Raw genomic sequence first — 26265 nt, 5'->3', positions numbered from 1 at the left:
TCAGCCGCTTAGGTTGGGGATATTGTTTTATACTTTCAGTTTTTAAGAGCTATGTATAACCAAGTCATTATTCAGTAAAAACTGCTGGATTTTTCAGTTTCATGTCCGCCAATGCTATTGAAGCTTGAGAGCATCAAACGTAGCATTTCTGAGAAGGATGTTTTTGGCAACAAAGAAATACAGAGTTATAATATTCAAAAGAGCAACTATGAGTCATCGTAATGAATAACTAAAGAACTTACAGCTTTTAGCATGTAACTAGACTTCAGCAATCAGTTTCTAGGTTAAGGATATTTTCCATTCATTTACATTTTGTTTTTAATGGAATCAGAGATTAGCTGTGACATTTTGGGGTTTTCTGAATCGGTTTGTAACGGTCTCAAAAGTGCCTTTTAAGGCCAGTTTACCACAGATATAGTGAAGACTGTAGATTCGAAGCTTGCAATGGACCAGAATTCCCTGCAGATCTGCAAATCGCTCTGGCACACCCAGCCCCAGCCCTTGCAGAAACAAACACCCAGGTCTATGCTAGTACAGCAGGTTCTTCCAAAGTGTCAGACTGTGGGCATTTGCAATCCCTGAAGCAGGGTCTCATACAGGGTTGTATATCCTTATATTGCATTTCAGAACAATCAAAGGGTTTTGCATGCTTATGCACCGTCAAGATAAGAGTCCATGTCCCTTTTGCAATGAACATGCCAAAAACATTTGCTCACATTTCTTACATCCTCCTCTCCATCATCTACTACAACACACTTAATTCTTCTCTTTTTAGGGAGTCTCCATGAATCTCATCTTCACCTTTCAGATACAATAGTGTAAATAAGAGACAGATGAAGACAATAAGCAAGCAAGGAGGATCACACATCAATAAAACAACATGCTATAAAGAGACAATACACTCCTTTGGGAAAGGGGAATGCTTTTTGGCATGCATTTCTATAGTGTCTAGTTCAACGGGGCCCTTTCCTAGAACATGCTACAGCAATGGAGATAAGTACTCAGATTCCAAGCAAAAAATATATTTGCATACAAGTTCAAATCCTTCCTGTGCCAGACTCAGAAAGGCTCCCCATTGAGTTTCAGCTTTAGGAACAATTAGATGCCTTGTAGAACTCAAAGTCACTGTGGGTGTCCTCCAGAGGTCAATATGTTGAGAGGAAACAGCCTGTAAACAACTCAGAGGAACTGGAAGACAACTGATAACCTCAGGTGAAAAAAAGAGACGCTGGCATCACAGAACGACGAGGGAGTAAGAAAAAAAATCAGAATACAGAAACAAGAAGGATTGAGAACTGCTTCGTGCCATTAGTTCAGAAATTTGAATTTGATGCCAAGAAGAAGAGAGAGAAAATGGAGAGGTTCAAAGAACAGGGAATGATAATGAAACATTAAGAAAGATGATTACATGCTCTCCTGTATCCTAAAGTGTCACTACTGAATTATTCCCTGCTCATCACCCACTATTCTTCCACTTACACATGAAAATAATTTTCCTTACAGACCTCTTACCCCAGTGCCTTTTCTGCTGCGTCTTCCAACAATCCCCAGGAGCAGGCTCCTACTTCACTATGGTGAAGCCTGGGCTACAAAGCTCTGCTCTTTGACCCTCAGCTGGGGCAGAAAACCAGCAGCTCCTCCTTACCCCAGCTGCCAAATTCCACGAGTTGCTTCCACTGAGAGCAAGGAAGGAAAAAGGTTTGTTATTTCTCCTCCCTTCTCTTTCACAGCCCTGACAGGACAACAGATTGCCCAAGGAAAGAAGACACTTGATTTCACGCCAAAGAACCACACATTTGATCACATGTGCTTCATTCATGAAGATCAAGCCAGTAGATCAAGCACAGGTTTGGCAAAGGGACTCTCAATGTGGTGAGCATCTTCTAAATGCAAATGCAAAGTGCTATTTGTTGTGCACAGCACTGCTAAACACAAGCTATTACTACATATTACTACATTACTACCATTAATAGTACAGCCTTGCACTCAGAACAGGATTATGCTAGTATCCTACCAGTTTATGGATTCCTGATTGACTAGCACACTAATTGAGCCTGAAGGATTAATTCATGACGGACAGTTCATCTTCATTAGCATCTGCCTTTGTTATAGTACCCCACAACCACATACAAACGCTGGTTTGTTACAGCTTGACAACAGTGAAGCAAACCTGAGAAAAGGACAGACAACAGCATATACACTGTGACTGTTTTATCTGCATATGGCACATCTGTGTATGGACGCAGACAAGCTTCACTGGATCTATAAACAAGCTGTATCATGTAAGAGCTGTACTTTTAACTTCTACATTTCAAAGCCCAGACTGTAGATCAGCATCTGCTAACCTACTCACTGTCAGGATTTCACCCCACAATCCTACATAAAATGTTTTGGACGGGAGGACATTTGGACACTTACCCTTTAGCCAAACCATTTTGATCATTTTTAAGAGCCTAGTCTTCTGACATGTTGGTTAAAACTCTGCTTTGCAGGCCATCCTCATGAGAAAGAGATTTTTCATGAGGATCCAGTATCGGATGATGGAAAGGCATGGCCAGTGAGCCTAGCCATCATTCAGCTCTTGAGTTAAAGAACAGGAAATAACCAAATTGAACAACATCCAAAAACAAATAACACAGGTAATAAGTGAATAACTACCAACACTCCATGCCAAAGTCAGTCAAATTATGATTGCTGAACTATGCCTCCATGCTTTAACTGGTACATGTGTTAACAAGCACGGTACTTTAATAGTTCCTGCCATTAAAAACAAATGCATCACTTATTAACACAGCTAAAAATATTAACCACCTAAAAAGTGTGGTTCAGTAAACTAAACCATCCCATCGGCAACAAGTAAAGCAAGTTTCTGAAACTTTTGCCTAAACAAGGTATTTTTAATGTACATTTATACATATTTTTTATTAAATGCAAGAAAGCATTAGGTGGAAGGTGACAAGTAGTCTGTGTAGTAGCTTTCTTGGGAGTCTGTTTACATTACGCTGTAAGATGATACAATTTCTCAACACAAATGCAGTTAGCAGCATACAACTCCGCAATCCACAGCTGCCACATCACAAGCCTTTTCAGATCAAGACCTTCACTAGCAATTGTGAGTGCCCAGCAGACCAGATTTTTGTTACGGGAAGTGAAATCACAGCGGACCGAAGAAACCCACACTTCAGCCAATCCAAAAAACATGAAGCGTGCACAATTTCCCACACCGTTGAGCTAACCTGCCATAGCGCTCGGCTGCTGACATGACCTTAATGCCAGCTTGTTCCAGTCGTCTTAACTTTCTGATCTCTTCTGCATCTTTCCCCATGGGTGCTGATGTTTCTTTTGCACTACATGAAGGAGACTGGTCTATGGAGTTTCCTTCATTTTGATTCAAACCTACTTGATTTTTAAGGGAGCTTGTCTCAGGAGCCACGGAGCCCACTTTCTCATTTTCACAGAATCCTGGTGTTTCATTCTGTTCTTCTTCTATGGTTTCAGGGTGGGGTTTGCTATTGAATTATACAAGGTAGTTTAACGTATGCTCTGCCTGAAACATATACACTTATTTATTATAAGCACATTTTGCTGATATTAAGACACCAAAGGATACTCTGATGAATGATCCAGGAAGATAATTATGCTCTTTAATGGAAGTTGCTTCTCAGGCCATATCAAAAGTGAAATATCAGTTGACAAAAACAGCATGCAGAAACATATAGTCACAGCTACATAAACTGTACTGGTGTATAGAATACAACATACAAATAAACTGATTTTTATAAAACACAGCAAAAATATTACCTATTTTGACTGAATACATCAAATGTTACTTACAAGTATCATTTGTCAGTGAGTAACTGTCTTGAGAACTGAGATAGATCATCCAGAACATTTTTGTCCAGCCTTAGGTTTGAGTCAACATCCACGGTACTTATATTAACGAACATCTTGTCAAACACAAGTTATACATTGCATTGTATGGTAAATAATGACATCAAGACAATGATTTTCCACTCACTGCTTTTCTACCACCTTCACCAATTGCTCCAATTTATCAGTACCATCTCAGCAAAAGATTTACTACAGCAGAAGGCGCTTCATACATCTTATGAAAAGAATGAATATTAGGCAAGTGTTAAAACATCATCACTGAGGAAGGGAGAAGTCGGACAGGCCGGTCTTACCTGAAAGGTCTGTCTCCTAGCGGTGAAGTCGCCGTGCTCCAGCTCTTTCGGTACTCTTCTCGTTCAACTTTCTTTTTCCGAAGTGGAGCGGGTACATAGAAAGTCTGATTACTCTTGTTAGGGAGGTACTGGTTAAAAGGCACAGCTGACTTAGGTTCACCGTGTGAGGTCCGCCTCGCCAACATATCATCTTTTTTCACATCTGGCATCTTTCTGTGTGGCAGGTCAGTTTCCGAGTCACTTCCTCTCCCTAGTGAGGAAGAAGAAAACCCCTCTTTTTACTTTCATCCATTGTTTTGGTTTTTTGTTTTTTTGTTTTTTGTTTTTTTGTTTTTTTTTTTTTTTTTTGTTGTTTTGTTTTTTTTATTTTTATTATAAATCAGAGGAGACATCACCAAAAAAATTACATTTAGCATGTGAGCACCAAAAAACAAGGCCACTTTAACCTGTATTTATATTTTAAAATCAGTCACTGAAGGTAGTGGCCATAATATCTACACAGTAAACATTTTTTTCAATCAACCCTTATTTTCTACCCCTGAAAATCTTCAGCCATAGGTCACATCAAAAAACTCAGGGTTAGATTAAGCCAGACTTGTCACCACACAGGACAGCTACAGAAGCTTACCTGACTAAAGCCCAAATGACTCCTAGTTGTACATACGGGCATGTTTGACCTGATTCACACTCTGGAACCTAGACTTCCACGTGCATAGCACAAGCTCAAACAAAAAAGGGCTGCATGCTGTATGTTTACAGAATGGCAGGAATCTGTGGATGGTTCTACACACACATATCAAGGGCAATGTGAGCACACACAGCATGAACTTTGATCAAAATCTGAGAAAAAGCATCAGCTGCCATAAATCAGAAGACTCAGACGGTCTCTCTCCAGTCTCATCAGCTGCCGGGTCAATCAGTCTAGCACACCACAAAACAGAGAGAGAGACTTGATACTCAGATGGGAAGGTGCAAGGAGAGAGGGAAGGGATCCCAGGATTTAGAGGTTAGATCAGTACAGCAAAGACTGAAGAATGCTTGCTGGCAAAGAAAAGAAATAAGGTGAAAGAGAAAAATTGAGAGTTACCAAGAATAAGATGGGAGATCAACAGAGCTGAGTGACTTTATTTTGTTCAAATGAACTACGCTTCCTGATACTTACAACCCATTTAAAACACAAACTTAGGCAAGACTTTTACAACTTGAAAACAAAACTCCCAAATGGTAGCACAAATACCTTGAAGAGCATTTGCAGTGGAACTGCCCTCATAGCCGTTTTGGAAGCCACTTCATAGACATTCACTAGACTCCCTGCACCATCATGAGCCTTTTTAAGTAATTCACAAAGCAGCTATGTAAATAGTTCTCTACCAGCAGTGTAACATCACCACAGGCCCTGGTCTGATGGGTGAAATGGAGCATATTCAGCCATTTCTCCCACCAGCATTCAAATCTTCTAGCTTTGGAGCGCTGGATGTCTCCGGCCCTTGGTTCCTTTGCAACACCTGCATATGCAATAGCTGTTTCCCTCTTTGGGGTGAGGGGAAGCCACACAGGTTGTGTCCTCTTTCTAATTCACCATGCTAGTAAATTACTAGCTAATTCACTGAGCTACCTAATGAACAACTGAAAACAATGAAGTCATAAAAATCACAAGTAGCTTGTGTATAATTCAAAGGGGGGGGAAGAAAAGAGGTCTAAATATGCTAGGAATGTTATTTGCAAAGAGCTTTTGCAGCAGATTGAGTTATTCAATGTTTGCTTGGAGAAAGATGAAGAAGAGTGAAAGGGTACAGTAAGAAAAGCAAGACACAGTGGAAATGAGCTAGTCAGATAAAAATCACAACGCACTTTTGCCAGTAATCTTTTGCTTGAACAGTTTTGGTTAAGAGCACATGATAACTAGCACCATGATTGGTAATCTGAGTCTATGTCTAAACAAAAAGCGGAGACATGACCACAGAATCACGGGTGTCTGAGGACAGCTGAGCTTTGAAGAGCTGTAATATCATTAGACTGAGCAGGGCCACAGAGGAGCCAAAAGAAAATTAAAAGATCCCTTACTGTTATTTGTTACTCTGTTTGCTCTTGACTTTGACTGGTGTTTATTTTTGTATCACATGAAAACCAGTCTTGAACTGGCAGACTGAAATGCTGGAATACATAACCACAGCAGTGGAGGAATTAGAACAGATTCCTCTCCCTCATTACTGATGTGCCTACCAGCATCCCCAAGCTGAATACTTCCAAGACAAACAGCTTCTTTAATTATTCATCTTTTAGTTGTGAAATTATTTTCAGCTCCAATTTGCAAAAAAAGCACTTGAAGCCAAAGCACTGAATGGAAGATGCAGCCGTGCTCTACATTTATAACCTTAACTTTGTTCTGCATTTCCAAGTAGAAGCAGCAGCAGCCAGTTTCCACAACCCGTAACAAGCAGTTATACACCACTGACATGCACAGATCCTTCGTACAAGGATCCATGCACAACTGCTGGCTAAGCAGAGGATTTTATTCATTCCTGAGTACATCAGCAACTTTATGGGCAGGTCAGTCTGCAATTCTACTGTGTTTTAAACAAACTGGTCTGCTCTACCACTGGTTTTGTTTGCTTTTTGCCAAGGGACAGGGTCCGCATAGGACACCAGAGCAGTTCCTAAACAGTGGGGCTAATCACAAATGGCATTTGTGAAAGTAGTATTACTTATTGCTTCCACCTAAACTAATCATCACATTAGGATTATTTAAATGATCTCCATTGATGAATTTTTTTTTTCTAGGAGTGGAAGGAATCATAGTTTTATTTCGTTATCATACTACTGGGTTCATATAGGATAAAGCTCCTATCTGAATGGAGAGAGAAGTAATGCAAGCAGAACCTTTTCTTCCATCCAGCTTTGCATATACATTATTTGTATCAAAAAGTACATCCAGCTGAGTGAAACACTGACCTGCTGAGGCCACAGGAAGAGGTTCAACAGAAAAGAGGTCAGCCAAGCTACACCTCACCTGCAACTCTTAGAGGAGACAGCTGTGAAGTTTTGGCAGCAGCAAGCAGGGAAAACGGGACATACTAGAAAGGGCCGGCTGGACAAGTCATACATGTGCACACAGCACCTGCATGCACCCTGGGTCTGGATATTGTTAAAGACTACTTTTTAAGAACAGGCTTTATACGCTTGCATCTTATTTTGTATTTGTTATGGACTCAAGAACGTGACAAGATAGTATGTCTTAGCTGTGGCAAACAACCAACTACAAAATCTTACTAAAATCTGCTAATACAGCAGCAGTTGACAGGAAGCAGCTACAGGACATAGGTAGCTGGATGCCCACCAACTTCAAGTAGGCAGGGACACTGGACACTCCCTTGAACACCCAGGATGCAGCAACACTTCTTGATTAGGACATGTGAGAGGTGTTCCTGTTTGCCAACACCACACTTCTGTCTCACTTGGGAAGGCAAAAAAATGTTTTGTAATGTGGAGATTGTGTTCTGTTCAGTGTCTGAGGGAGCATGAGGCTGTTTCAGGGAATCAGCCCCAGTAGCTGGTTCTGGATGGCCAACCAGCAACAGCCCCGGTACCACAGGCCACTCAAAACAGCAGAGTAGATCTTAGCCCTGCTTTCCCCACAGTTCTTTCATAATTCAGCTGTAATACCAGCTCTCCCTGCCAGCTTTTCAGTTTTAAGGAGTTCCCCATTACCCCAGGAAATCTTTCATGTGTCCGGTTATGATTAGCACCAGTTTCTTTCACACTGCCAAAAGCAGTATGAACATCTGGTTCTTACCAAAAAGCCTTTCTGCCCTTCCTTTTTTTATCACATATATAACATTACTAAGGAGAATTGGTTCATATGTGGAACATAACTTCATCTGATGATGAAGTTTGACTGATTCATCCGTTCATCAGGAATGTAACCATGCAGAGGGAGCCTCAATCAAGCATCCTTTTGTTCTGAACCAGAATCCTGCTTGCATCAGGTAACCTAAGTGCATGGTCCACACCTATGCCATCCAGCACGCTGTGTTTACAAGCCTCTGGAAGCCTCTGGGAATCACACAAGAAAGGCAGAGAAGCAGCACCCCTTCTGTAAGCCTAGAGCTGCATGTCCTCACTGAAAGGTGTACAAAGATGGCCACAGCTCTGATGCCGGGAGCTATTAAATTACCCAATTTTCTAAATACCACGAAAATAAATACATTTGGTAAAACGCTGTGCATCAGACTTCAAAACTCTGTCAAGTATCAGACATTTCCAAGATATTTCTGTGTCTTTTATCTGCCCAGGGTTTACTTAGGCATTTTATTCACTTCAATATTTCCCCTGTTCCTGTGCTTTTATTTCTTGCTCCAGCCTAGTTTATAACTTAAAACGAGTCTGCATAACATCCTCTTACACCGTAACCCAGAAAAGCACTCTTCCCATCATAAAATTACACTGCAATGATGTAACTCATTTTCCAATGCTATGCTATCCTGAGACAGACTTCAAGTAAGTTGTTGGCAAAGTCATCTAAACCTCAGGGAACACAAATCAGCATTCACAGAGAAGCTCTGCCACCAGATTAGCACGATTCAGAGGCTGTGTCCAGCTTCCGAATGGCACATTTGCTCCAGAAATCTTACATGTCACAACGTTATGCATGTGCCGCACTCTGACCAGTACTTACCATCACTGCTCCCTCTGAGCACTACATCTGGAGATGGTGTCTGCTGCGAACGGGAGCCAAAGGAGTCCAAACTGTCAAAGGAGTCATCTCTGCCGTGGCGAGGCGGGGAGAGGGAATCGCTGCGTTCAGAGTCCCAGCAGTCTATATAGCCGCTGTCACGAATGCTGCGCTTTGGGCTCTCAATATCCTCCGTTTCCTACATGGAAGTACAGCAGGTACCTCTTCATAAAGAAGCCACTGACATACCCGTGAGATCCATTACACATCAGACAACAAAGCATCTTCCCAAATACTAAAAATCTCCTCCCCAAAAAAGGGTTTCCCTGTTTTCTACCCCTTCTCCCCTTCCAAACAAAAGTGCAAGCTTGCAATAACTGCCAATTTTATGCTGATTAAGAGAAAACCGCCCTCATTAGATCAGTATGATGAACTGAGAAAAAGCTGCAATAAGCAAGTTAACAAACCGATCAAAACTGAAAGTAACCTGAAACTTGACTTGTCTTCCATAGTCCATAGCACAGGCAAAGGCACTACAAGTTTAACATTGTGCTTGCATCAGGTTTAAGTTTGCTGCTTTCCAAAAGATCCCCCCCTCCCCTTGCCCATCTATTGTATCTGGCTGGGACACTAGCAGACAGCATTTGTTGTTGCTGCTTCAGCTCGGAAAAATAATGAAGCAGTGTGCCCCAGCCACCCTCTACCTTGAAGAGAAATTCCTGTTATGAAAGAGGGATGTCTTTCTGAAGCAGTCAGCAATGAAAAATATGCAAAATGCTTTTCCTGATGCCTCAGAAGAATTCAGTTGTGCTCTTTACTCTTTGCCAGCTCCTGGCTCTGGGGGATATGAAAGCACTTGTAGCTGACCCACATGTTCAGAGCAGGGAGAACAATGGTTGTCTTTGACAGCCCTGTGATTATAAATTCTTTCCAGTGCAAGCAGCACATACTAAAACACTGAAACTCCAGCAGAGGAAAAGGTCAATAGAAGCCATCCTCAACCTTGCATTATAATACATCCCTTGTTTTAGAGGGCGTCTTAACACTAATTACAATCGCACAGGCTGAGAAAAAACAAAAATAACTACTTTTATGCAAAGATAAATCTGTTTTCTTCTCCCCCAAGAGTAAGTAAAGTCAGAGATGTGGGTGCCATTATCAGACTGACATTTTGTGACCCAAAGAGGTTGGAATGTGATTTTTTTTCTTTTTTTTTTTTTTTTTCCCCCAGAAGCATTTGAATATTAATTCCTAATTAAGAAGCACCCCCTGCTTACCACTAGTTGGAGCACAATGGCTATGTTGAGCACAGCTCCTGCTGTCCTGGACTGCTAAGGTTTTACCCGTTACTACCATAACCAACAAGAAGACAAATCAAGAACATCACAATACGCTACGGTGGGCCACCTCCACAAGAAAGCGTGTTTGCTGTAGAAGTGATGGAGGGAGGAGAGCCCTGCAGTAACACACCAAAGCTCCTGCGCTGGAAAAGAGGGAGGCTCAAAGCGAGACTGAGAGGTCAGACCCAATGTCCTGCAGACTTTTCAGGAAGGAGGCTTAATTAGTGCCACTCACTATTACACTGCCAAAATACCACATTAAGGGCAGCAGAAAAGGTCCCCTAAGGCCAAGTTAAACTGTGGTAATGTCAGTAAGTAACCTCACTGCAAACTGAAGTGAAAGTATTTTCTAAAAACAAATCAAATTCATCTAACAAAGTAGTAATTGGATTCTACGTAATTTCCTTCCTCAGTCCTGCTTTGTGATCTGAAATGCTGATAGAAACACTACGCAACAAAGATGTCTCCCTCAAACCTGCACGAGTTACACACATCCAAGAACAAATCTAGAAATCCTATCAAAATCCCATTTGTGACACGATCCAAAAATCTTTTTAAAAATCCAAATTCCCTAAATCCCCTCATCCCTTCATACCAATCAGCTATTCTCAATCCTCAGGCACACTTCCATTTTCCTAAATTACTGTATTTGAATGACACAGAACTGCTCAGCAGCTACAGGACTTAAACTCAGGCAAAAAGCCCCATCCTGTGTTCACTATCTCCCAGAGTTTGAAAACAGTCCAACTGTGAACTATTGAGTTCTGCAGACCCTACTTTCAAAGGCCTGTTGATGTTAATTTTGCATGCCGCTCACCAGGAATTAGGAGGCAGGCACCAGGATGGGATCCTAGGCTTCTGTAAACATGTTCTTTACAGCCTTCCCCTTGGCAAAGCTGCTCTCCCAGCCCAACGCCATCTCACAGACGGGTGCTTGTCCTGCTCTGAGCAAACATCATCTCCCAAATGTTATCAATGGCAAAAAGAAAGTGGTTATCTGCAGGACTGATAATGCCGCAATACGACATGCAACAGCACGTTAGTCTTTCGTATTATCTAATTAAAAACACAATATGTCACTGAGTGGCAGTAAAAGTGTGATTGCCAAATATAAGATGCGTTTCTCCAGGAAGTTCCACCTCCTAAATATAATCAAAAAGCCATGGGTGTTTTGTCATTGGGAATTTCCAGTTTAAAAGTAAAGAAGAATGCACATCCAAATAGTCAATGAAATTAAAAACAGAGTAGCATGAATGAAATTAGAAATGAATAGCCCTTTCAGTATGAGAAGCAGAAAAAGATGAGTCCGAGACAACTTACATCTGAGCTGTCTTTTGATTTGCTTATTAAAAAAGGAGGACAGAGAGGATTTATAACAGAAAAACTAAACCAGACTGAATTTATGGTCGATTTAATTATTAAATTCTGTGGAAAAAAATGCCAGTACAGAACGTGATAAAGTGTCTTTTCATCACTCAAGTTCAGCTATAAAGAACATCAGAGTATTGCACAGCATGATTAACATGTTCTATTTTACAACCAAATCCTCTTCAAATTCAGTAACAGACAAACCCACAATTGCCAATGGGAAATACTGAGGGGTACAGGAGTAGGGAGATAATCTGAAAGTTGCCAGTGGCCTTTGTAACAGTACCACCTAAACAAGACTTTTCAGGACTGCAAAGTGCTCTGTTTTTACGTTAAAGGAACATTTAGCTTTGAGCTTTTATGAGATCTCTACTCTGCTCCCAGCTCCAACATCTGCAATGAATCAAGTCCCAGCCTCTTGCTTTTGTCCTCAACCTGCAGCGCTCCGAGCTGCCCAGCCAGGCGTTCAACGAGCATCAGCTCCCTGGAGAATGCTGCCTTTCGGTCCCAGCCTACTTCACCCCACAAAACAGCTCAAGATGGGACCTCCAAAATGCCCTGACTATTAGTTTGATGGGTAAACATGACCTGGAAAGAGAGGAGCCTCGTGCTGCAAGACATCAAAAAATAAACCATGATACCATGCGGCACTAACATTATAACAACCTGCACTTTGGGTATTTTTCTCCATTATCTCCCTTGTCAATCTTTTTTTCACTTTTCAGACTCTTTGAAGTGGGGACTGCTCCTTCCCTGCTGCTCAAACAACTCAAGTATTAACTTAATTTCTTTATTGCTTAGTCTCAGTTGTATCACTGACAAAGTGGCAAAGTCCCGAGCGATTAGCACAGGTCATTTAAAACGAAGACCAAAATAAATCCCTACAGAGAAGCAGGACGTTGTTCTCTTTTTCCTCTCTATTTCCACCTGTTTGTTCACAGGAACTGAGCTCACAAACAAGGATTTTACCAGTCTAATTAAGGCTCTCTGGTCACTCTAGAGTATAGGAACTGCTATCAGTCAGCCAAGTATTTCTTCCTCTCCAGTGGCAATCCAGTGCTGACCTTCTGAGACCCAGAATGAAGAGCTGCACTGGTGCAGATGCAGTAGCACAGAGCTCAAGGAGAGTCAAGAGTCTCCCACAGTCCCCAAACCCTACTGCCTATGGTGACTTGGCCATTACATGAGATGGGGAGGGAGTAGCAGGCACAAAGCTCTCTGTGGCCTGGAGAAAATATCTGCATAGCCTTTCATGAGCAATATGTCCAACACATGCAATGTTAGCACCGGGTGCTGCCATCTTCTTACATGCCTTCTCCTTGGCCCTTCCACCCCCAGTAAATGCACGCTTGGATATCAATGCTAACCATTTCTGAGGTTAAGTGTCTCATGTTTAGGTTCAGGGCATGCTGGAGCGCTCAACCAAAAGTTCCCAAACCACCCTACAGCAATCACAACTTTTCCTTTCCAACATAGTTCAACTCATCATAAACCACCAAATATGATTTCAGCCAGAATTTAAGAGAATGGCAAAACACAGATTGATCATAACTATGCCCTTGGTGAAACATAATCTCCTCCTTCTACCCTTCAGCTTTATTTACTTATGTTGCAACTTAAAAACAAAAGAGCTGCCCATGAGACTGAATGTTTTAAAGAAGAAAAATCTCTACTCCTGTGAGTCCTGCCACCTTACTTTTGAGTCTCAGCTCTTCTAGCTGGAACTCAGTGTCATAAACGAAAATAATTCAAACCAAAACCTATGGAAATGAAGACGACAGAGCCATGTGACAATTCTAAAGCCCTGTTTGACATCACATGCTGCATCACTGATATCACCACAAAGCTGGCTGCCAAAGAAAGTTGTGTTCATGTCTTGGCAGAGTCAGAAATGTTTTTGAAGGAGGTGGGGGTTTACTAAGTAATTTGTACTCCAGCCCCCCCACTTCTCTCATATTTAGCAACAAACAGGTTATTTATGGGAGTAATAATTCAAACAAAATTTCCATTCCCAAAACATAACAAAAAGATACCTTTCTCATTTGTGCCAGCAAACCTTCAAACTCCTTCAGGTTCAGGGTTGATCCACTATATGACGTGGAGCTGTTTGCCGCTTTCCCTAACCAATAAATGGTGACTAACACCTGCAGAAGTTAATAAGAATTAATTGAAGCCATCTACACAGTCACTTAGCTAAATTTACTTTCCTTCAGCATCCCTCATTTATTTTAAACTGCACAGCAGCACAAGATTTTGTTATAAATCAGAATTGAAAGGGAAGTGTCTGTCAGTGGTTAAACATAAATACATTGGGCAGCTATGAAAATTTAAACAGTCCTACAGAATATGTAACTTAACACATCATATTCCCAGTAGTTTTACAAAAAAATGAAACTGCCATGTCTGCCTGGAAAAGAAACAGCAAAAATAAATCTGAATAGAGAAACTAGGCAAGATATTTGAAACTGTCGAGAAGACACACTTATAAATATATGTTTGTAAATCCAATAGGAAAAAAAATCCCTAAAAAGTACTAATACTAGTGGTCATTAATTAAAACCGTTAAAACTAATGGAATAAATAAACCATCTGAAATGTGTGCCTGTCTATTTCAAGGGCTGAAAAGGTAGTTCCATTTTTAATCACCTTAATGTAATTAACCAGATGACATGGGAACGTTTATTTCCAGGTTTCTGCTAGCTTAAGAAATGCTTAGCCCAAGATTAATCAAAACCCATGAGCATCTGGTTGTTTCTACCAGACTACAGCGGAAGGAGTTAGTGGTTTCATTCAAATTGTGATTTGATGTCTCTCCATAACTCAAAAGTCACTTCAAAACTAGCATGGAAAAAAAGCCAAGAATTGCTCTTGCAAATGTTTATATACCCTCTCACTCCTTTAGGTAGCAAAGAAATCTGATCTGACACTGTTGGTGCTGCGCTTATTTTAGGAAAGGAGAACTTAAGATGTTCATGATGGTCAAATCTAACACCTCCAAGAATGCTGATGTTTATATCATACAGGGAAAGCAAACAGTCCTTCTCTGCACCCACATATGTCTCCACTTAAAGCAATGTCTTTAATGGTACCTGTGCAGCAGCAACTTGGACTGGAAACTGTTTGTCAAAGGCAACTCAGTTCAGTGTTTTGCACTGGTTAAAAATGCCAAACATCATCTCAGAACTTAGGGCTTTTTCTCATTTAATGCTCGTTATTTCTGCATATTCTGTGACATTGCAAAGCATTTAACTGCAGAGCAAACAGGAAATATTTTGATGTGGAAAAGATGTGCAACCAATAATAAATAATAGTTGCCATTAACTGTCTCAAAGTTAGCAATAAACTGAAATATAGTATTTTATGTTTTGATGGGACAGGGCCATATAATTCATACTATATAGCAAACTAAAGAAAACAGGACTACGAGAAATCCCAAGGGTGTGTTGTGGACAGACATTGCTGTCAGACTCTTCTTCCCTAAAATATGCACCCACATTCCTTCAGTGCTTCCGCCTCAGTCACATACGCTAGACTGCTGATTAGCCTTTTCTCATCAACTTTCTCCAACATCCCCATTTTTCATTTAAGTGTGATGTCCAAAATCACACGCAGCAATCCAGCTGAGTCCCTGACAGGAAAGGATATAGCATGTGTCATACAGATCCCCTGTTTAAAAACAATGGCGGTGCCTAACGTAAAATATATTATATTTTACATATAAATATAGTTTATATTTCCCTTTAGTTAATAAATAACATACATGCCATGAAATAACTGAATAACATTTTTAATAAAGTTCAGAAATTCTTCCCTTGGTTTTAAAATTACATCCAAATTGATACTACCATGCTGAGGGAAAGGAGGTGGTTTCACCAATACTGATTTTTTTTCTGTCTTGAAACAACCTTTATCTCAGCTGTTTTCCTTCAACCAGCACTACTCAACAAATTTATGTAAAAAATTCCTAGAGTACATGTTCTCAAGTTAAGTGAAAGCACTTGCAAATATAGTATTCCTAGCAACCAGGAAACGGTCCAATTCATTTTGCCATTCAGTTCTCTGGTGAAAGTTATGGTATTTTTATTTATTTCTGCTAGCATTTGATCACTTTCTCTCTTCTTCCCTTCTTTATCCACTCCCCACGCTCCCCCCCGCTCCGGCCCTGAAAATGTCACATTTGCAAGCAATTTCGACTGGCTGCCAGCTGAGGTTGCAGGATCATGCACCTGGAAAGCATATATTGCCTACAAGCACATTGTGAAGAATACTTTGAAACTTTACCTTTAAAACAATGCATCTGTACAAAGATATTTAGCCAGTGCCCACAAGAGTGCTAAAATGTCAAAGCTGAACTCCTCCCCTACAATTTTGTGTGCTGGATGAGGAAGATATTACTCTAATGATGAAGGGAAAGACAGGATGAAATGAAATTTAGAGGTGGACTTGGCAGGGCTAGGGATAACAGTTGGACTTGATGATCTTAAAAGTCTCTTCCAACCAAAATGATTCTATGATTCTATTCTATGAAACAATTTGGGGGGGGGTTTATGTTTTTGGTTTTTAATTTAGTTTTTTTTACCTGCAGTCCTGATTACTAGCTTGCAAAGTTATTAGGAAAAGGTTTTGGCATTTCCTAGCAGTTTATAGGGATGTGAATCAAATATAAAATGAATTTATAGCAGTTTACAGCTGACTAAGGACAAACAGCTTGCTAGGCTTTAGGTTAATAACTAACTCTGAGACTAGCAAAGTTTAGCCATTTTCTTTTCTACTTAACAATTACAGGTTCCATTATCATTGGTATTCATTTAAAGCAACAAGAAATGAAAATTAAATGGAATTAGCCATTCTGGGAAAACATTTATTTGGAAGAAAAACAAGAAAGCTAGCAAATCTGACAGTAAAGACTTGCATCCAGATTTAATGATAATTTTGCTTAATTTTAAATACTTTGTGCAAATTTACTTTATGCCTATATATTCACAAAAGACTACAAAATAGTAGCTTCATGGGTGAGTCAGACCATTCCCAGTGAAAACCATGATGGACAGCACAGAGATCACATTATTTATCCCTTAATTAAGCAGAGACAAACATTCTCCATTATATTTCTATCTTAAGGCTGCTTTGCCATGGCAGCTCCACCAAAGTTTGCAGTAGAATGTGGTTAGGTTTATGTTCAGAAGAACTTTTCAGTGATGCTCATCTGTATTAAATTTTTAATTACATAATTCTTGCTCAAGCCAAATACAGGATTAACCAGACAAAAAAAAAATACTCCAAGTCACGTACTTACATTTTTCAGCTTCCTACTATAGTCAATGTTCCTGGTTGCACACATACACACACAAAAAAAAAAGAGGAAAAAAAAATAATCAGAAAGCAGACACACTTTCCAAGAGTGTGTATGCAGCAGATCACGTTTTCCCTAACAAAAGCGTGCAGAATGCTTCTGCTGGCTGGAAACACATGAAAGCTAAGACGATGTAGTTCACACGTTCATTTATTCATAACGTGGGAGTATTTTGTCACCATTACTTCAATCATTAAATTAGAATTCTGGAAGTACAAAAAGAAAATGTGTTTATAATGGTCCCACAGTGAAGTAGGACAGTGCCAAAAATATTTCCTTTAAACAGTGTTGCTGATTTCTTCATAAAAGAAGACCAAAGTCCTCACTGCTAAAATGCGTTCCACAGTAATCCAACAGTCAGATTCTGCTCTGTGATAAATCATGCAACCCATACAGATTCTGGAAGCAACTGAACATGCATAGGAGACTGAGGAAATCATCACCCAACATTAAGGAAATGGAGCAGGTGCTTCTGTGGAAACAAGCATCACAAGAACAAAGCAGATGGGAGAAGCAACAAAGATCCTGACACTTGCAACTGAACTTGCAGTGGAAAACATTTATTTTTTGAATATAGAGTCAAGCACTCAGACTGAACATTGGCATCCTTCTCAATTTAGTTTTTCACCAACATTCAAAGGATGGAAGTTTTATGTTAGAAACAAAGCACAAAGTTTGCACAAACATAAACAACATTTCAAAATTCAACAAAGAAACCATTTAAAAAAGAATGGAGGAAATGTGTATCACATTTAGGGGCTGAAAAATAATTAAGAGCACTTCAGATTTAGTACAGATTGTCTCCTGATTATTTATAACAGAATTGCCTTCCACTATAATAGTAAGTCCATGCCAGCATTAAAGGTTACCTCATAAAACCAAAAATAAATGTACTTAAATCTGAGAGAAAAACAAAAGCCTAAATATAGGCAATACTAAACCAAAGTATTTTTGATAACATCTTTTTTAAGCCAAAATTTTATCCACCAATACCCACAAACTAAGAAAAATAAAACAGTCCTATTTTTTTCTTATTAAAATAGCAGTGAGAAATAGTCTTGTTTAATAGGTCACGAAAAAATTCTTTACAGCATTAGCTCACAACTTTTACAAGCTGAGTGTTCCAAAAAAAATAGATCTAATGAATACTTCAATTAATGTCTACATGAAAAAAACTGGTTAAAAATGGCATTATCTTAATCATGTGCAACAATGTCTTACTCATCCTTTACCACAGAACAAATAGTATTTTTACCATGTTTAAAAAATAACCCAATAGTCTTCAAAGAGGGGAAAAAAAAAAATCACCTTCACGCTTTGCGAACTAGGTAGCAGAAGACAGTCTTGAACATATTTCTCTACAAGAGTCATGGACTTGGCTTGTACACCTCAACTCAGTTACTCAGCGTGAACTTGGACTGTGCTAGGGAAACATTTGGCTCATTTCCACAGCTGCTTTCTTTGAAGAGTTGATGGGGAAAAAAAAAAATCCATGCCAGTGGGACACTTCACATCTATCTAGCATCATATTCAGCAGAGGGCCAAGTGCTCTGCAGAGTTTATTACTCCTGGTTTGACTTGCTTACATGCTGGACAGCTCTCCTTGAAGCTCCATGCTCAGCCCAGCCTCTCAATCTGCCTCCTCTGAGGTACTCCACCATCTTCAACCCCAAAAGATCAAGCTTCTTACCAGAAAGACCCTTTCTCTCTGGTTTTATATGAAGATTAGGGTTTTATATGGCGATCAGGGATTGTTTTGCGACTCTCTCCAGCCACTCATTGTCATGATCTTACAGGATGTCATGAAGAACCTCTTTCATTGCAATACTGCCAGATTTAGAAGAAATACATTACATAGCCCCCTCTCACTGGTATGCACAGGGGAGAACCACCTCATATTAAAGCCAGAAACTTGGAAAGGAGCAAAAAGTGGAAGACTATTCCTTAAAACAAGGGAAGTGGACAAGTCAATTTTCAGAACCTTTGAATTTTCCCAGACAGTGCTTGAACACCATGAAAACTTGCCCAGCTTCCACTGCCAGAAGGAAAAAAAAAATAGAATGCCGCTGAAATTTAGTAAATTGTTTCCATATACTTTTCTAAAATGGGTATGTCTGACCAGTATTTCATTAGTGATCTTTTTGGCCAAATGAAACAAGGCCATTCAATCAACTCAGCAGTATTTGCTTGTCTGTAGAGCAATAGCTTTTTAATATTAAACATGATAGACCCAAAAATTTCAGGAAAACTTCTAAATAACACCAATTACAAATTTTGTTAATTTTATGAAAGTGGGGGTGCTCTTGTTTTTGGGAGGTGGGGAGCTTGATTGCCATTAATATAAATGAGAGAAAAATATGGTTTGACTGCTTCTGTTCCTCTAGTCCACAATGACAAAGCATTCCCTGAAAAGGACAAAAATTCCTATTTAAGACCTCAACCTATGACTACATGGACTTTGATTCAAGCCTGCTCTGTGTGACCTTAGGCAAGCCAGTAATTCTTTCTGTGCCAGTTTTGCATCTATATTTTAAATCACTTTGTGGGGCGAAATGCTGAAAATACAAGCATTGGCGTCTAAGTACTTGGTACTTCTTGCAGTGAGGGATGTGCACATACCATGGCTAAAAGCTGTTGATTAAAGGGAAGTTTTTTTAAAAAATCACTTTACCCCCCAAAACCCATGAATTAGTTATTAGGAAGGAGAACGTCTTAATATGTGTGTGGTGGTTTGTGTGGTAGTAGGTGTGTGGCTTTGGTGAAAAAGTATCTGAACTGTGGCATTTCCAGTCCACACAGACATCCTCAGCCCAAATATCGTGTCCCAGCTATAGGTCTCATTAGAAAATAAACAGACCGTGCTCATGTCTGCACCTTGTAGAGTCTGAGAGGCCTATAAATGTCCTATAATGCATCTTCAAAACAGTTTAATCTGAAATAACAGAGCTGTGATTTTTTTTTCCCCCCAGTCTACATAGTTCATTAGTTGCACAGACAAAAAAGAATGCCATCAATTTAGACTCAGGAAAACCCCTAAGTCCCACAGAATCTCATTGCTTAACCAAAACGGTATTTTAAGAGCTGTGGTTGATCTCGCTGGGAAAAATAGAGAAAGCCTGTTGAAGGGAACAATGTATTCTTCCCAGCGCTGAAGGTTTCCCAAACCTCAGATTCCTATTTGCTTTACACAAATGACAATTCTATAAGCCTTTTTGCTCGTCCTTAAATATTTACTACTGCATCACATGCATCTGAGGTTGTAACATGCTAATCGCTGTTGTACTTACTTGATGGTTACTCTATTTGATGTGTCCTGCAGATCACCAGGATCAAAAAGCTGAGATTCTTTAAGTCCCAGCTCTTTGCAGCCCCTTAAGAATAAGATGATATTATCCTGAAACGAGGCAAAAAAAGAAAAATACTTTTAACTTTTCTTCATTGAAAAAAATAATCCTACTGAACCAACCTCTCCCTGACTCAGTAACAGCTCACAAACAGTTGTATCATTAGTTTAATGAAGAACCAAAGACATTTCCAGTCACATAATTTAAGTCAGTACATGTTTTGTTTGAAAACCATATAAATATGAAACATTTTTTTTCTTTTTTTTTTTAATTTTAAACATGTAACTGCAACAAGCTTGTTGACTTTTTCCAAATCCACATGTTGGCAACTTCTTGAACTGAAATAGCCCTGCTCGTTCCCTCACCTGCTCCTGTAGGCTGCTGACACAGCTTCAGCATGTTATGGGGCAGAAATGAAAATGCTGGATTTCTGAAGGGCGCAGGACAGGCAGACATGAAACAGCCCACCCAGCATTTAAGCAAGCAGTTTGTTCAGAAAACATTTTGCATGTTGATAGGAATGAGCCAGTTACACCTAGTTAACACAACCAGCCTCTTGCGTCTCCAACCTTAACCATCCAGAAGCCACTAGGAAAAGAGGCAGGTGCCTTCTCCCCAAATAAAATGCTTGAAGCTACACTTTATGTGACCACTGTCTGTAAGATGAAACAACACAAATTTTGTAACACTTTTTATGGAGGATTTTCACTTTTCAGAGTGTAAAAAATAAAAATCAATAACTAAGAGAGATTAAGCACAAACTGATAGAAGCCTCTTTCAAACCAAATATGAGTGATGATACATGGGTTTGCACCGAAGGGATTAAATCTGTATGTGTGCATATACATTTAATATATGTTTTATACTTACTTACACATATACATGTATACCACCCCCCTTTTATAGAACAAGTGAATCTTTCTTATGCAGATAAATCTTGAAGGTCAGTAGAGAACAAGTTTTTAGATATATAAGTTGCTAGATCAGCAATTGCAATGATAGATGTGTGGACAAGTAAGGACATAACATACAGCTTGATATTCTCCGAGGCCTCTCATCTCAAACCTCCAACCATAGGCAAATTGCCACGTGAAGAGTTAAGAGAGCAGCAGAACCACAGCATGGGGCAGAGACCTCAATTTTTGTAAAAACTGGGAAGCAGAGGAGCCTGGGCAGCGTTCAGCTCTTGCCCACCCTGTGTGAAGTGCAGGGCTCTCCCCGCTTCTGCTCCCAGGCTTTTGTTTGGGTGGCAGGGCCACAGCTCGGTGCGAGCAGCCCTGTTTATTCTGTCGGGGCACAGCGATCAGCATGCTAATCGCTGCGGCTCTCTGCATGCCAACTCTCTCGCACACAAAGCTCGCTGTCACCAGCCCCACCACTAAAAAATACGGATTTAGAAATTTAGAGGAGTCCAAATCTCCCTGTCTTCCCTGGCTGAAACTTAACAGCTCTGGAGGGGAGTCAGGGGGAAAGGAACAGCAGTCGAGAGAGCAGAGAGCCCATAACCCAGAGAGACAGCATCTTTCCGGACATGAAAAGATGCTTGTAAAATTCCCCATCTGGGTTACTGTTTGCATTATAATTTTTCCAACTGCAACGCGAATAACTCGTGTTTCACCTTTGATGGAGGATAGTTCTGGTCCCTTCCAAATGGTGGGTGGAGCAACATGGAAATGTAATAAAAATGCAAAAGCATTAAAAAAAAATGTTCCTAACAATAATACCTAATAAAAATATACAGGACATAGTAACCTAATAGGTTTAGAAAACAATCAAAGGAGGGGGAACTCCAGGGATAACTAATTGCATCCATCTTTATGCCAAAAGTTCACATCGAAGTTATGATAAGCAGTAACAAAAATACAAGCCATTTGGCAGCCATGTAGCTTGGAAACTCAGTTCTGTTGATGAACAAATGCCCACTTCTCAAAAAAACCACGTGTCACTACCCTATGCCTGTTTTCGTACATGCTTTTATTTTGATGGTCACCATAAGAATAACGTTTGCCAACAGTCACTAACACCATCACCCAAACAATTCCTCAGAAAGCTGGTGTCTTATATGGGCATAAATAGCCATGCATGTCAACAAGATGCAATCAGCCAGCACTGAAAGTTTTTGGTTCTGTTAACAATCTCATAGTTTTATTTCCCAATGGTCCTAAAAATGGCAATTTGTTTAAAAGGATTAAAAAAAAAAAAAAAAAAGGGCAAAAGAGAAATTGTTTTCAAGTGACAGATATTCAGGTAAACCTGCCTAAGCTACACATCACCAAGCCAAAATTCATACTCCTGCAAAACTAAACTTTTCCTGGTTTGCTTCAGTACAGCTGAAATTTGCATTTGTTAGTTCTATTGAGACACTGGAGAACAACACTCCTAAGCTGCTAAAGGAGAAAGGAGTCTTATGAAGACCCAGCTCCCAGGAAAGCTTTCTCTCTGTATTACTGCACCTTGCATTGGCCAAGTCCTGGTTTCTTCAGTTCTCAGAAAATTTTGCTTTAATTTTTTGAAAGAAACTATAGCTCCATATCTGTTAGCTGTAACTACACAATTTTTTTAGTCACCTGTTCTGAAGTGCCACTTCTGTGTTGCTGTTGAAGAAACTAAAAAAGAAAAAAAAACCGAAAAAATGTTTACAAGCAGCAACATAAAACATCCTTACCTTAAATAAGGGATTGAATATACACACCTAACGTGCATGTCCAGCTCCTTACAACCTGGCAGAGATAAATAGGTCGCGCAAATGGGTCACACTGCAATGGCAGGATCGCAGCGCGGCCAGCTGCCATGCCTCAGTTAACAGGGCAACATCTTTTACAGTGGTCTCAGAAGACACATGACGAGAATTCAGTCCCTCTGGCAGCCCCTCCAAGGCACTAACACACAATTTCCTCAATACATTAAACGGAGATGCTATTGCCTTTCTCTGAGTGGTTACTTGCTACAGTTGCAGAACTGGAGTAGATGAAGGATGGCTCACTTGGTCAGCACGCCATCTCCTACAGCCCCCAAGGACCTGCAGCTGGCTCCTCCTGGCTCCTCTTGGTTTCAGCCCACACCACTATTCAATCAAAAAATCTTCTGGTTTTTGTCTTTGTACACCCAGAGAAAAAGTGAGCTTACAGATTACAGTTTAAATTTCTTTTGCAAATTTTACCTATTTTTGAGTATAAAATTCTATATCTATAAATCTGTAATCTATAGATATCTGTAGATATCTATAAAATTTTATCTATGTTTTCTCCATAAAATGACATCAACTCTAAACAGGCTGCTTACAGAAGACAAATGCTTCAGTGTGGTGACAGACAGAGGACACAGGCACAGGATCCACTGATAGGTTAAACCCCAACCCTTTTCTGCTTGCCTAAGCAGAGTCCTGACAGTTACTGTTAGATCAGCACTATAAGCAACGTCATTTACTTGTTAGGTATTAGAAATGCAAAAGTTATTAATGTAACTGTTTTACTATGCTGAATTTCAGAACAGAAAAATTAACCAACACACAAAACATTACAAACTCTCCAGAAAGCCAGACACAAACCAGCAAGAAGGGTTGGGGAGGAGCAGGGAAGGAATAACAGGAGCATGGGGCACTGGCTCCCTGAGTCCTCAGTCATAAGGATGCATGGGAAGGAAGGGACTGTAAAGCTGCTCCTGCTCTCAGACTGCATTTCTACACCGTCACCTTTTCATCTCTTCTGCTGTGTAACCTGCACAACTCACATCTACAAAATCACTTTGCCAGGACAACCTCCTGCAGGTAATGCAGAGAGAATGGGAGGCAGAGGGGTTACACTGCCATGAAGGTAACACACTGCTCGCTTGTAATTTTTTTTTCTTTTTTTAAAAGACTGATAACCCATGTGCTATAAATACAAAAAAAAATGTTCACTGTATAACATTAGGTCATTTTCCTCACACATGAAGCGGACTACAAAATCCTGATCCTTGTGAAAAAAAAAAACAAACCCAGAAACTGGCAGTTGTGCAGGACAGACACCCTGGAAAGCCACCGCAAATTCACACAGTAGCACTGCCAACACACAAGATAGTTCAAGCTAGCGAGAATCAAATATTCACAGCAGGCAAATTCTCTCCATAGGATCTGCTGATCAGATGCAATGGCAAACAGCTTGAATTTGGCCCAGTTCCATTCCTTTCATCTGCCACAATAGTATACAAAATATTCGCACTGTATCCACCCTGCAAATCAGACCTGCAGCTTATCACTGTGGAACCATCAGTTGTCACATGTGCTACTACATGGCCTGGATGAGATATACAGATAAACTCGGGGAAAACAAAAGCAAGCCAAGCTGTATGTCTGCACAGAACGCTGAATAAAATGCCAAGTGCATGCCACTTCTGCAAGTTGGAGATATTATTAGTTGCCAGTAGCACCACGTTATTTTGCAGGACAGCTGCAGACAAACAGGTGGCCTTTTTCATTTTTGGAATGCTGAAATTTTCCCCGTTCCAGAATAAATTGGAAAATTTCTAAAAATATATATATATATTTCCAAACTGCTTTTCTGAGCAATTTCCGATACAGACTGTTAAAAGCCTTTTGTTTACTCTCAACATTTCTTCCTAATTCCCTCATTTTTCCTTTTTCTATAAATAATTGGTGGTGATAATTTAGTTAATTAAAAGCAATGGATCTTGACTGATTCACAAGCAGATGGAAAGGAAACACTGAAATATTCAGTTCAAGCCCACCAGGGAAAAACTTCTATGAGTGAGGCTGGGAACTTTTCATATTTTCATATATACATATATATATACACACACATAAATACGTATGTATGTGTGCGTATGTTTTACTATTTATCCAATAGGCTTTGCTGTATATGTTTTACTAGATATATGTTTTACTGTTTACACAGTACACTTTACTATATATACAGTAAAACTACACTTTCACAAAACATTGTTTTCTGGGACAGATTCCAAATCAATAGATTTGGAAGCAACTCTATCTTAGTCAGAAAAAGTTCACTTAGAAACTTCGGATGCTTCATCTCCAGAAGATGAAGGATGACAGCACACCAGAACTGACGGCAAGCCCCACCACAGCAGTACGGGGAGACAAGGCTGCATACACCCCACAAAAGGATTCCGGCACACAATAGCCTCACCTAATGAAAATTAAATGCCACATGGGGAAAAGAAGAAAGAGAGCGACCCGGGGACCACTGAGGGAAAGCAGGACTTACCAGCCCGTCAGCCTGACCCGATTCTCGCCTCCCAAAGCGCAATAAACCTGCGGAGCTGCAGGAATGACAGCCGGCTGGCCGGCCAGCCGGGAGCCGCACAGCTGCCGCTGGCAGGGACTGCAAACCCCAAACTCCACCCACCGCCGTCGCCGGAGCCGCGGTGCGGAGAGCACCCCGAAAGCGTGAGGCAGGCCAGGGCTGTCGTGGGGTGGCTGGCTCCGCTCCCACCAGCCCTTCCCGGCACCCACGCCAGCAGAACGCAGCAGAAGGGCAAAGAAGGAAAAATGATCACCGTGTGTGGAACCATGGGAGCCCTGAAGGCAAAAAATAGGTCCAGAGAATAAATAGAGAGACGATTAGATTAAAATGGCCGGAATAACGCAGGCTGGCGTGAGATGCAAGTGTAGGACTCCGACGGCAGGGCTGCAGGAGCAGGGAGAAGGGCCAGGCCTGCCAGGACCACCAGCAGGCCAGAAAGCCTGACCGGCAGTGCCTTTAGGAGCTCAGCAGAGAGGACAGCAAAGACTGTCTTCGCACAGAAAGCCAAGCCTTTTCCTGCTTCTTTTTGACAATCAACAACGAAAAGATGAGCCTCCTCAAACAACAGCCCCGCTCCCTTAACAAAAAGGCAAAATACACCTTAAAAACTCTGTGAAGAAAATGGGTCTATTGGGAGCATACTGCAACTACACAAAACACACCAGAAACCCCAAACGTGGCTCTAAGCGATCTTCAGATAATACCTAAGGCTGTCAGAAGATGTTTAGTACCAGACTCCAAAG

General features: G+C 40.5%; 1 protein-coding gene across 10 annotated transcripts in view; it reads right to left on the bottom strand.

The window, feature by feature from the left end:
- Positions 1–26265, bottom strand: part of LIMCH1 (LIM and calponin homology domains 1) — a 188135-nt gene that overhangs the window by 58017 nt on the left and 103853 nt on the right. For 8 of the 10 annotated variants that reach the window (XM_068403830.1, XM_068403832.1, XM_068403835.1 and 5 more), the window contains 6 exons: positions 20205–20311; positions 16861–16891; positions 13598–13708; positions 8860–9055; positions 4185–4434; positions 3237–3509 (listed from right to left, as the gene is read on the bottom strand). In XM_068403830.1, the coding sequence (XP_068259931.1) occupies positions 3237–3509; positions 4185–4434; positions 8860–9055; positions 13598–13708; positions 16861–16891; positions 20205–20311 (968 nt within the window). Of the gene's footprint in view, positions 1–3236; positions 3510–4184; positions 4435–8859; positions 9056–13597; positions 13709–16860; positions 16892–20204; positions 20312–22828; positions 22868–25483; positions 25565–26265 lie in introns of those variants that run through there. The other 2 variants (XM_068403838.1, XM_068403839.1) reach the window with 2 other exon arrangements.

The sequence above is a fragment of the Nyctibius grandis genome, chromosome 6 (genome assembly GCF_013368605.1).
Source record: "Nyctibius grandis isolate bNycGra1 chromosome 6, bNycGra1.pri, whole genome shotgun sequence".
Lineage (NCBI taxonomy): Eukaryota > Metazoa > Chordata > Aves > Nyctibiiformes > Nyctibiidae > Nyctibius > Nyctibius grandis.
Note: the sequence above shows the minus strand (reverse complement) of the source record. Positions and strands in the feature narration are given on the sequence as shown.